General features: G+C 37.6%; 1 protein-coding gene across 1 annotated transcript in view; it reads left to right on the top strand.

Moving 5' to 3' along the window:
* Positions 1-11,854, top strand: part of SEPSECS (Sep (O-phosphoserine) tRNA:Sec (selenocysteine) tRNA synthase) — a 28,384-nt gene extending 16,530 nt beyond the window's left edge. Inside the window, exons 9-11 of the mRNA XM_005142879.3 lie at positions 4,954-5,047; positions 5,694-5,784; positions 7,770-11,854. Coding sequence (XP_005142936.2) covers positions 4,954-5,047; positions 5,694-5,784; positions 7,770-8,019 — 435 coding nt within the window. The 3' untranslated portion in view covers positions 8,020-11,854. The remainder of the gene's footprint in view (positions 1-4,953; positions 5,048-5,693; positions 5,785-7,769) is intronic.
* The last annotated feature ends 1,312 nt before the right edge of the window (positions 11,855-13,166 follow it).

Raw genomic sequence — 13,166 nt, 5'->3', positions numbered from 1 at the left:
GGTCAAAGGAGGTGAACCTGCCCTTCTGCTCTTGTGAGACCTCACTTGGAGTATTGTGTGCAGTTCTGGTGTCCTCAACATAAAAAGGACATGGCACTGTTAGAACAAGTCCAGAGGAGGGCGACGAGGATGATCAGAGGACTGGAGCACCTCCCATATGAAGACAGGCTGAGAAAGTTGGGGCTGTTCAGCGTGGAGAAGAGGAGGCTGCGTGGAGACCTCAGAGCAGCCTTCCAGTATCTGAAGGGGGCTTACAAGCATGCTGGTGAGGGACTCTTCATTAGGGACTGTAGTGATAGGACAAGGGGTAATGGGCTGAAACTTAAACAGAAGAAATTTAGATTGGATATAAGGAAGAAATCATTTACTGTTAGGGTGGTGATGTACTGGAATGGGTTACCCAGGGAGGTTGTGAATGCTCCATCCCTGGCAGTGTTCAAGACCAGGTTGGACAGAGCCTTGGGTTGTATGGTTTAGTGTGAGGTGTCCCTGCCCATGGCAGGGGGGTTGGAACTAGATGATCTTGAGGTCCTTTCCAACCCTAACTATTCTATGGTTCTATGATTCTATGACAAGGACACTACATTCAGGGTTTATGTTCAGGCCCTATGTATCAGGTTTGATACCTGTAATTATTTTCAAATGTGGTTTATCACTGTTATAATTATTCCATTAGGAATAAATTATTTGTACAGTTCAGTGTGAGTTTATATTGCTGCTCTATTTATGATTGAAGAATAAGAGAAAAGCTATTTAAAGCTGGATATTAAAAATGTAAGATTTTTAATATTTTTACAAGACAGACATTTGTTACTCCTCTTTGTCTAGTCAGTTTGCTATGCTGTACTTTGTCAGATGTGGGAATATCGCAGGATTTTCCTTGTATGAAATATGTGGAACCATATTTGAATTTTAAAGTGGCTGAAGGCAAGATAGTTTAACTGAGTGTAACCATTATCTTAAATGGTGTTGTGTAGTTAAACAAGTGCCAAGTGTGCATGGAACTTTCAAAGAGGCCTGCATACCTAAGGTGTGCATTGGAGAGGTATGGTCCCTAAGGAGCCTGATCTCAAGGTCTTGCAGGTGCTGACGAGAAAATATGTTGATCGGTGTTGTAAAAGACCTTTAGGAGGAAAAAAGAAGTGTGGGGATTGTCAGCATTAGTGTTACTGTATCAGGTTGCCAAGACTTACTGAGCAGTTTCTGTTAGATTACTTACATAAGATACAAAGATTTAAAGGTTCCATAATTAATTTTATATTTTAAAAACTTTCCAGTATAAGTTCAGAACAAAATTCTTGATCTTGCAATGCAAAAGAATCTCAATATGAGGGTATGTGGTATTTGTAGGTATCACACACATACATGTACAGTGTCTTATCATGTGTTTGGCTGCATTTCAAGAAGGTATGCCTTCTACAGGAGCTCTCTGGGGCATGTACTAACATGCCTCCATGCTCAGCACTGCAGCCTCTCTTTGCATGAGGTGATGTGGTCTGATTAGCTCACAGATCAGATGCAGCTGGTCAGTCTGGTACACAAAACAGGAAAGAGGTTATGATGGTTGCATTATAAGCAGCTGCTTCAGTAAACTAATTTGAGACCAGACCAGTCTCAGGTACAGCATATGTGAGTTGACAGTCTGCATCTAGTGCACAGAGGTAGTTATATTGCTCTTCTGCAGTGTTGTCCTCTACACCATACGCAACTGTATGGCTGTTCTCAGAGGACAACTCTTTTCAGGTGAGAGTGAAGAGGAGGGAAGGTGGAATGATACAGACTCAGAGTGTAAGCAAGCAGGGTGCTTAGACCCAGGCAGGATAGTTTCAACCATGCACAGAAAGCTTTCTGGCCTTCACAAGTTCTCTGTCACCTGATATGGGACTCATGGCATATTTAGTATCCCTGTGTCCTACATTTTCTCTGGAGTTACTGTTTTTTTCCATAGTGTTTTCTCTCTAGTTATTTTCATTTGGAAGAACAATGCCTATCACATGAACTAATGAATGAATAATGAATACTCACCCATGGTTAGTGTATGTTCTATTAAAAAATAGATTTATAATGTAAATATGTTACAAGACAAATATTTTTAGTAATTGGTATGAAAGTTCTTGAAAATATTTTTGGCGATTATATAATTTTATAGATTCTTACAACTTTATGTACTATTATATGTTATGTGGAAGTAAGCCATTTTTTCTTAATAATTGAGTCATTTGGCATGTCTGATGCACACACCATTGTTGACTTGTTCTTTGTATTTTTGAGGTCATTTATTGGTTTAAGCACTAGAAGGGCCAGAAAAAGTGCAAGACATTTTCATATAGTTTAGCATTCATTTCACTAGCCTGGTGAGGTTGCTTTGTGATAAGTTTCTAAGAGGAAAGAGTGAATTAAATCATGAAACTTAACTGACATTTAGTGGTCAGGTTGTTCAATGCAAGTTTAGCATGATAGTTAGCTTCATTGGAGAGAACTTGAGTGCCTGCCACAGAAAATCAATTATGTAGGAGTTCATTTGTATGTAATTGCTGAGGGTGCTTATACATTTTCCATGTAACAGAAATATTTTGTAATAGAGGTTGGTTATAGATTTGACCTCACAAAAATATATTGCTTTTTTGCTTTTTTAATTTAAAGGCCGTTAATCTATTTTGCAACAAACTGCTTAACTTCTGAAACTAAGAAATGTCCAGAGGGCTTCCAGTCCAAAGGTGCAAAATAATGTCTTTCATAAAAACAAGAAGTTTTGAATTTGTGTTCAGGTAGTTTCAATCAAACCAATTAGAATTGGATGCTTTGGTGTTTTTTTTGGCCATCATTCCATTCTCCCTTGTTTTAACAAATTTCTATGTATGCAAAGGTTCATCTACTAACTTAGATATTTAATGTTAATACATTTATACAGTGGGTAACTGGTTATACAGACTTGCAGTCCTTTTGGTAATAAATACTGTAAGAAGTGCAACTTAGAATTCCCTAGGTACAACACACAAAAATTAATTATTTGGCATTTTTTTCTAGTACAGATTTTTTTTGCTGCTAATTTCACAAATAATATCTTCACAGTAGACATATTTTCATAATGCTTTGCTTCAGTTGTAGAATAGCCAGCAGAGGGTGCACAAATTAATGTATTATTTGGATTTTTAAAAAATACTAAGAAAATGGCTAATAAATTGGTGATGCTTATTGTGGAAAGCAAACAAGAAGAGGGTAATGTGTTTATATTCAGTGGGGGACCAGAAGGGAGGCAGAAGTGTGAACATTTGAAACATAAATATTTTTCAACTTCTGCTAGTGAACTGTAAATAAACTCTGATGAATTGAAGCCCCAAAATCACTTGATTTACAAACACCTCTGAAAAATGATTCTTCATAAATTTCAAGTTCTGAGAATTAACCATAGATGCCTCTCAAATTTTTTTTGTTGTTCCAAGTATTACAGAAGCTTTATGCTCATGTTGATATTGGAATCAACAGCCTAATTCAGCTAGGCTGTACGATGGTACTTTTTCTTCTCTGGCTGAGTTCTTTCTATGGTGTTAGGAAGAACAGGGCAGGAGCTGTGTTTATTTGGTCACACATGAAGTGAGACTGGGTTCACTGCAGTGGCTCAAAAAGAGCAGCTGTAACATTCTTCTAACTTAGCTACACAAAGCTCATTTGATTTCATAAGACCTTTGGGAGATTCTGCTTAGAAACATACTTTTGATCACAAGCTCTAATTTGTATCTGTCAGAGTCCACAGGTCAGAACAGGATAATGGTCTACAAACAGAAGAGGCAAGTCTATTTATAGAATGACAGATCACTTGTCCAGAAATTGATGAGAATGCTTAAATGGTCAGTCATATTGAAGCAGATGAGCAGCACAATCTTTATGGCCAGAAAGAGGAAAAATCTGGTGTTCATTATCTTTTAAAAAGACTACCGAGTATCTGTATCTTTTTTGCTAGTTTTTACGAGAGTCTAAGTATTAAAAAGGATGGAAAAGAAGCCAAAGAATGCAATAAGAAGAACAGTGTTTATTTGCATTCTGTCCATAAGTGTTTTGAGCCGATATGTGAAAAGGAAGATATTAAACTGAGAAAGACCATCAGCAATTATCATAGATTACCACTGGGGAACAGGGAGGAAATAAAATATGGATGAAGAGCAGCAGCCTTTTATGTGCAGCATGACTTGTATCTGAGCCAAAACATTTATGAATCTCAGCTTTATGACACTTTCACAACAAAGGTGCAGTCTAATCAAGTGATAGCAGAAATTCAGGTATCTCCATTCTTTTAGTAGACCTGAACAGGAGGGGCTAGTTCCAGAAAGAGGACTGGCTAGACAACAGAACTGAGTATTCAGGAGAGTACATATTGTGTGAAATGAAACACCTTCAAATGTGTTCTCATAGCCTTCCCCTTAAGAGACTGTATTGCCATTCTCATACAGAAAAAGAAATCTATGTACTAGTGGCAATTGTGATTGTGCGATACGTGGTAACAACATGCACTGGTTTCGTTCTAGAATGTATTAATACAGAAAAAAGTAAGGAGCAATTTGCCACAATGTTCATTCTCTATGGCTCAAGGGGCTGGGGTGGGGGAAGCTCTTGCAGGGTTGTGGGGGTTAAGACCTGCTGTGCAGTGGCATTCTCCTGAAGATTTTACCTGCGTAGGTTTCAGGGCTGCAGAGAGAATGACTGACATCCGAAGCACATAGACCAGACAGAGAGCTTTGTAAGCAGCTTGAGGGGGAAAAATAGTGTTCAGGAAATGGAGCTGTTCTTCTATAGAATGATGTCAGAGAATTGTCTGGCCCACTTACTTGGTACACATGAAAAGAGGATCAGCTGTACACCTGTAGGATGCAATGGAGACTTAACGGTTTTGTGAAATAGGAACTGTTTTCTCTGTTTGATATCTAATAATGAAAATGCTGCATCTTTTTTTTCCAGGAGATGTTTTCCTATCTTTCAAGTGAGCTGAAGAAGCTGGCAGATAACCACAATGAGAGACTGTTAGACACACCACATAATCCCATTTCCTTAGGTAATTGCTGGGTTTTACCTTTTACAAAAATTCTAATATGATGTGCATTCATAATGCACTTTCACATACAGTTCCTGTATACTAAGCATAGTTCATTGCACTCCATTGAATTGTTCTTAGACTGATATAAAACTATTGAATCCAGTAAGATAACCTACTATAAAAGTAGAGTAGTGACTTGGGCCCTGTATTATTTTACAAAATTACTCCTGTCCAACGTACTCATTTATTGTAATCAAGGCAGGCAGAAGATGTTAGTATCTAGTAGTACTTTATAGAAAAGTAGATTTAAAAATAAACTAGGGTATAATTATTTTACCAATCATTGTATAGTGCTGTAAAAGAGATTATGGAATTCCTACTCAAGGTATTTGTTCTAATCAAAAATTCTGCTGAACACCAAAGTAATATTGCCTACCTGTGCAGCATCTGCCTTACATACACGCAGTCTAACCAAAGGAGTAATCTATGACAGCTTGTGAGAGAAAATTAAAAATGATTAAACGTAGCATTTGTATTTCTTTTTCTCTTTGTATCTGAGCACAGATACTTGGCTAGATTTTTGTTGTTGGAAAACAGCTTGTCCTCTGTGGTTCTTTGGAGAATATAAGCTTTGTAGTAGTTTTAACTTGACTTGTTATTTTAGCCATGTCACTGAAGAATCTAGATGAAAATAATGATGCTGCTGTTACCCAGCTTGGATCTATGCTTTTCACAAGACAAGTTTCTGGAGCAAGGTGAGGATGCTATGAATTGGAAAAAAAATGAAGGGTTGTATTAGCATATATTTCCTGAAATCCTATAATATTTGTTTTGTACCAGTTCTCTCATGATTACAGGTTACTGTTTGACAATAACCAGTCACAGAGTAATATACTCTTCTTTGTCATTGTTATCTACTAGTAATGTCTACCTGCCTGAGTTAGCAGCAGGGGCCCCTTTGTTAGCTTTGGTAGGCTAAATAGATAATCTATGCCCATTTAATTTAGTGTCATTATTCCCTAGTACCCCTTGGTTTCATTTAGTTTCCAGCTGTTGTCTGATCTTATAGTTAAGTTGTAAGCTACTTAGGGAAGATCTTTGTTTATTGCAGCACAAATACGGTTGTGCTGGATGCTGGGGAATAAGTTTTTAATACCCAACATAGTTTTTTGTCATAAGGAAGAAAATCCTGCTTTCTGTAACTAACTGTGTTTAAAAGGAAAAAGAAATAAAAAACGTCTGCAACCTGAGCCAATCTGAGATGAAATTATTCTTACAGACACTGGTACATGGAGATGCAAGCCAAATAATTTTTAATGGTTTTGGTTTAAACCTTTTAGAAGAAGAGAATGATTTAAAATTTGTTTTGGCAGGATTCCTTAATCTGAATATTACTGCTGCCATGCTAACTTCTACCATAGACTTAATGTCATTTTTTTGTAGCAGAGCTGAGCATTTCCACATCTGAAGGTATGCTTCATTAGCTTGGATTATTCCACTTTCTGCACAAATGAATGACAGTAAATCTATATGTACTGTAGTTAGATGTTCTTTTTAATTTGCCTAACTGTGCCTTGTTCTGCTATTTCACTATCTTTGGCTGAAATTATTCAAGAAATTCAATTTTGGAAGTTAAATCTCTCCAATTCTTTGTCTGATACAAATATGTCTTTCAGGTTTTTCCTTTTTTGATGTAAACCAACTAATTCTTTTGTAGTATATACAGTTTGACCTGGCATTTCAACAGATTTTAAGTGTTGTGCTGAATGTCAGTGGTAGAAATATCCACTACCTACTTTGGTAGCATACAGGTTTTTGCATAACTTGTGGGCAGAGCACTTGGACAGAGGAAGGATTTGCTAATCCTAGTGGTATTTGTCTGAATGCAGTTTCTTTTATGAACCGCAGGGAATGTCTCTGTAGAGGTAGTAAATTCTTATCGGTTGATTGGTGTTAACTTCTTGTGTAGGCTTTAACTATAGCCACAAGGCAAGTTGTTCCTTTAACAAGTAAAGATGTGGATTAGTGTCTTGATTTATCAGGAAATTAATATGTACTGGAAGTTCTGAGAAATAGGGTGTAATAGGTAGAGGCTCTTAGTATGAGGAAGAGGTAAAAGCGGTGGCAAAGAGTATCTGCTACAAGGGAAAGAATGAATGTGAGGTTAACATTATAGGCTGGGGAAAAAGATCTGATAGAGAGGAAGGAGTGGGATAAAGCTGGGATCCTGAGTGCTCTGAATCACTTGAACTCAGACATTTTGGACTGCCAAGCAGATGTCTGCACTAAAGCTGGTCTCAGTATGATGATCCCAAGGAGCTCAGGGTCACTGGATTGCCTAAGGAGCAGTGAACTGATGCAGGTCAGAGACCAGAGCGGCTCAGATAGTTAGTTAGAGCATGTTATGGAATAGGAAAGTTTGCTGCAGGTGTGTCTTACCCCTCTACACTGGGAAGTTCATAAATACCAGTACCAAAGACCTTAATTTAACTGAAGAGTGGAAGGTGCATGCACATATGCATACAGACTTGAGCTAAGTCAGGATCTACTGCTACTGTCAATTCACAGTGATGCTTGGGCACTAATTTGGAGAATGCCTAATGTAAGCTTGCTTACATTGATATGTTTACAGTTAACAGATACTACACTGTATAGGAACTTGTGAAAATGTGTCCATCATCATGTATCACATAAGCTATCCAAGGCATCTTTAACTGAATCACATTTTTGTTTGTTTCAGGGTTGTTCCCTGTGGGTCTGTACAAACAGTGAATAACTACACTTTCAAAGGCTTTATGTCACATGCAAATGACTATCCCTGTGCTTACCTCAACGCTGCCTCAGCAATTGGAATAAAAAAGCAAGATGTAGATGTATTCCTAAAAAGACTCGACAAGTGTTTGAAGACTTCTAGAAAAGAAGGAAAGAAAGAAAACACTGTAAATGAAACAAGTAATTCTGATACAGGCACAGAACAACTTGAAGAGTAGAAGATACTTATTTAGTAACACAGGAAAATATGCTCTTGTTTGAAGTACGTCAGGTTTGTAATGGATTAGCACTGTGAATTTGCAGTGCATAAAATTTATTCCTGGTCTGAAAACAACAACAACAAAAAGTTGGGTGAAACTCAGCTTTAAAAAGGAGGAGATTCTCTAAGAGGGTGAGACACAAGTTTTTTGCAGCATATAAATGTGCTTAGTATCTGCCAAAGTAAAGCTTTACATTCATAAATACCTTGAGCTGACCCTTCAGCCTATGGGTGACTGGACCAGTGTTCAGCAAATCACAGAATGCTTATTTACATGTTTTTTGATTAACAAGATTTTCTGCAGCAATTGCTGAATTCCTTCCTAGGTGTAGACCATCCAGCAAAAAACATTTAATTGCTCTCAAAATATCTTTGTTTTGAGTCAGCACACTTTTTAAGTTTCATTTTTCAGACTTACTTAAGTGTTGGGATAGTCCTTAATGAATACAGTGTTAAAACTGCTTGAGGAAGTGGTGGAGTTGAAATAGTGGTGTTTTTCAGGTGTTCTCAGCTCATGAACTACATTGAACAAAGCAGCCCTCAGTGGCAGAGAAAAACCTAGAATACCTCATATCCTGTCAGCACTCAGCTCTTGGAAGCATTTGCATACTTCAATAACCCACAGGAATTCTGATAATGAAAGTAAGGTGTTGTGGAGTGGAGAGGTACAGATTTGGGTTTTTTTATCTTTTTATTTTTTTTGTATTTTTTCTTTGGTAGGGTGATCAGATCAGAGACCCACTGAAAAGCAGGAATGCCTTGTGGGATTAATGCGGCTGTTTCAACAGCCAGTGATATCTGAGGGTATTTTGGCATTTTTAGTCCATCATTGTTAGAATTTATAGACTTCCACTTTTGAAGTGCCTCGTGCCATTTGGCACTGTTGCTCCTGTGTCTGTGTGCAGTTGCTGATTTCAATTAATTAAGCAGACAGTAGACTCAGAGTCTGTTCCTGAAACAAAGGTTCCATATCCCTGGGATGACAGTGCTGTAGCTTGCAAAGGTAGTAAAACTAGTTATTCTTAAATGCAGTTACTACATTGTATGTAATTTGTCATTTTCTGTTCAAAGTGAGCCTCGTGTTCAAAGACATTTCCTTTGTCTGTAATATAGTGATACTTGGGATACCACAATTAATGAGTTCTAAATGTCAGGAAGTATTCATGTTACTTTGTTTGGTGGGATCTGAGACATGTATCCTTCAGAGCTCTCTCTGTAAGTTGCTTAATCAAAATCTTGGTGCTCTTAAAAGGATTGTATGTCCAGCGTGTTCAAATGAATTGACACAAGAGGTGATGTTAGTATGCAGAAGTTAATGATATAGTAATTGTCATGAAGGTTCTCTCACTTAGTGAGGTCCATTGTATCTTGAGCTTAAATTGAACTGCTGGTTCTACATGGTTATTACTACAGTTACATGTTAGATTGCTTAATCTTGTGAAGGTATGGCTCCCCGGACTACAGTCACAGTTGTTACTTGCTGTGCAAACACATCCTAGGAGAAATGTAATATAACCTGGCCACTGAGTCCTTGTGGCTATAAGGAGGTGTAAATGTATTTTTCTTTCCTTTCTCCCTCTCACTCTTCCCGCCACCTTTTTTCTGTTTAATTTGAGATCATGTTATACCTCAGCTTTTCCAGTAAGTAAAACTTTTGCACAAGCTTGAGAGCAATCTCACTGCATCTCACTGCCTCAGTCTTCAGCCAGTGAAAACCACAATGCCTTAGTGATACCTTTCTTCCTGGTTTTTGATATCACTGTTCTGTTCCTAAATGAGTAGAAATTACTGATCTAGATGACTAGTCCCAGAACACAAACATTAGAACTGTTGTAACAAGAGTTTAGGGAGGTGCACAGTAGCAGCTAAAATAAGCATTTGATGGATGATATCCAGAAAACAAATAAAGAAGACAGCAGTTACCCTCTCTGAGAGGAAGAAACCTCTCCCTTTTACGGTCTCTAATAAGTTGTCGGTAGCAAATAATCCACTCACTTCTACTATAGATTGAACTCCTTTCTCAGGTAGTGATTTCCGGTCTTTTGAAGTGTTTCACATTTGAAATCAAAGCTGAAAATTTCAAAAAATCTCCATAAACAAGTATCCAGGAAAAGAATTAAATGGTTTGTTTCTATTTTGACCTTTTAAACCTTTTTGTTATTTAAACAAATAATTTAATATGATTATTTTAATGTAAAGATAAATTAATTTGTGTGTCATTAAATTTCTTCACAAATCTTGGTCACCTGAAGTCAGGAAATTGGAAGTATTTTGAGAAATGTGCTCCACCATAGTGTTGAACTAAATATTCGTATTTATATTACTTTGCTAAACTGTTGTACCAGTTTGCAGTTTTGTTTGCTTGCTTTGTCCCTGTAAATGCCTTCAGTTTTAATTAATTCTCATTTTTAGAGACAGAAGCAGTATATAATGTCACTATAAATATAATTAAATTTTGATTCAAATGGCAATATACTTTTAAATAAATGGAGAAGACTTGGCTATTTCTGTCATATTTGAAACAGGAGACTCAGTACACGATAGAAATATTTTTCAAGGAAAAGCATAAATCACTCTCGATTCACCAGTAGCTGTAATAAAGTAGTGAAATAACACTGGAACATACACCCATGAGCAGAGTTTTCATTTCCTTTGTATAACAGATACGGGGAGATTTCATGACTCTGCCAGTTCTCTCTCACTAAAAGTAGTACTATGAAAGATGGTAGTAACATGGGGATAGGTTTGCCAAACCTAGGTAGAGTAAAACAAATACATTAACAGTATTTGCCTTCTATGAAGATCCTTCAAAGGTTGTGCAGTGAAGTAAGAAACCTGTTCATTAACTGTGCAACTCTTTTCCTAATCTCTATATAGGCATGTGTCAATAAAGGCTTCCACATACTTCAGTCTCCATGAGTACCTGCTGTCTCCAGCATCCATATTAGTAGTGAGACACCTAGGAAAACTCCCTGGGCTTCAGAACATGGCTGGGGTTCACACAGCAAGAACCTCTAGTGTTAACGCCAAGAACAGATGCACATTCAGTAGAGCTATCTCACAGCTACTGTTCATATAGCACCTATCTCTGTGATCTTCTAGTCACAGTATGTGCTTTCCAGCTATGGAATAGGAATGGGCAGGCACTTGAAACACTCCAGAAGAGCTGAGGATTTAGAAAGGTAAGTTTAGGGGGTTACCATTCTTGCTACCTAGTCTGCTGCTCTAAGTTACTGCCCTGTAGCAGAGGTAGCAAAATTAATAGATCCTGAAATGGGGGGTGTCGGAGCATTGTAAGCATGAGAAGTAGTGGCTGAAGATCTAGCACATCTCCCATTCTGCTTCTTCAGAACATATGTTCTACAGCTACTTGCTTACTGAAGACAGTAACCTTTGACAGTGGGGCAGGGTGCATGAATAGGCAAGGACCCCTCAAACTGCTGTAGTCTGAATCACCACAGTGACTTTCCCCCCCTCATGGTGCCTGTAACTGTTCTGTGAGATGCTTTCCTTTCCCTGTAATATTGCATCTTATGTTGTATGGATCTATATAGGTGGAAGAAATGAAGGAGCAGATGGATGTGCCTTATAAAAATAGCACTGGAATAATATAGTGCAGGCAAACTGACACGGAATGGCCCATCTCACAGGCCCACTCTTGGTTTACTTGTTTCATAGTATGTAAGATAATGAACAAAATGCAGGGCTGTTTGAGCATTAATACTGTCTATTGCACTTTGTGCGTAATGATTGCCTAAGATACAAAGCAAATAAAATCTACCAGATGTAGCAAATTCTCTTGAGCCTAAGAAAGCAAAAATCAAATGTTGCAAATGTAAATGCTGGCATTGCAGCTTAATACACATATAAACTGAGCAATCTATATTGTGCGATCATCATTTTTTCAGAAAGGCTGGAGCCCAGAGACTAGCAAATGTTCCCATCTGCAGTGTATCAGCAGTTCTCAGTCTTCAGCTGCTGTATAGATAATAATTCTAATTGAAGAATCATTACATGAATCCATATGTGAATGATAGATAGGCTATAGCTTTTGTTCATGAAGCTTTAAAAATTGAGTTGCTGTTTTCACTTTTATAAGAGGTGATTAGGTTGCTTCTTTTTGTTTCCTTTTTCTTTTTTAAGTGCAACATTTTAATCAACCTGGCCTGACAGGGTTTGGAATCTGAAGAAAAACAATTTCTGTAGCTGACAGTTTTCTTAAACAATAGCTATTTAAAAGCTTGAATTGGTTACGAAGTGACTCTCCACAGAGAGAACCTTTCCTCAAATGTTTTTAATTCTGAAACCAGCTTGGAAAAATGTGCTCTGTGTGCTCTGTAATAATTTTTTTATGTATACTTTTTTCCCTCAAAGATAACAGCATACACTTTACTGCAGCTTAATAATTCTTTTTAAAAATCATAGTTAAAAAGGCATTTGCTCTATTACTCATCAAGCATCTGTCGTATCAAAGAACTAGTAATATATTTATCTTGATGGATAAGCTTCAGTGTTCTGGACCAAGTTCAGTGTAAGTGGACCAAGCTTTCAATACTCCTCTGGGGATCCTAAAGTCAAGTTCAGGATCTAATTAAGATTGGTGTGATAATTCTATCTGCTGCTGAACAGGAGTCTTTCATCATAGCAATAAAGAATTTCAATGAAATTCTTTACCACAGCATCAAAGCTGATCCAGTTCAGAAGCTGAATTGCTTCCTTAGTGTGGATGGTGAAATTTAATTTGCCTTTAGATGCTGAATTCAAATTCGGTCTGAGTCAGCTGTAGCAAAACTGTAACTGCTTGGGGTTTGACCTAGTGTGAATAGAAAGAATGCACTGTTTTCAGCTGGATGATACCCTTCCTATTAGTTGTTCTCAAATTGCTGCAAACATTAGGCCATCATCTTACACTTACTACTGGCTGGGGGGGGAGGTTGATCTTGTACAAATAACATGGCAGCAACAGAGATGTGTGTGTTATTAATCTTCTAGGTATCCCACACCACTTCACTGGGAATTACACATGAACATGTAGCATTTTTACTGATCTGTTCTCTCCAAAAGCTGCTTTGTAGGTGCACTGCTTCTGATCAAAGTGTACCAGAG

The sequence above is a fragment of the Melopsittacus undulatus genome, chromosome 7 (assembly GCF_012275295.1).
Source record: "Melopsittacus undulatus isolate bMelUnd1 chromosome 7, bMelUnd1.mat.Z, whole genome shotgun sequence".
Taxonomy (NCBI): domain Eukaryota; kingdom Metazoa; phylum Chordata; class Aves; order Psittaciformes; family Psittaculidae; genus Melopsittacus; species Melopsittacus undulatus.
Note: the sequence above shows the minus strand (reverse complement) of the source record. Positions and strands in the feature narration are given on the sequence as shown.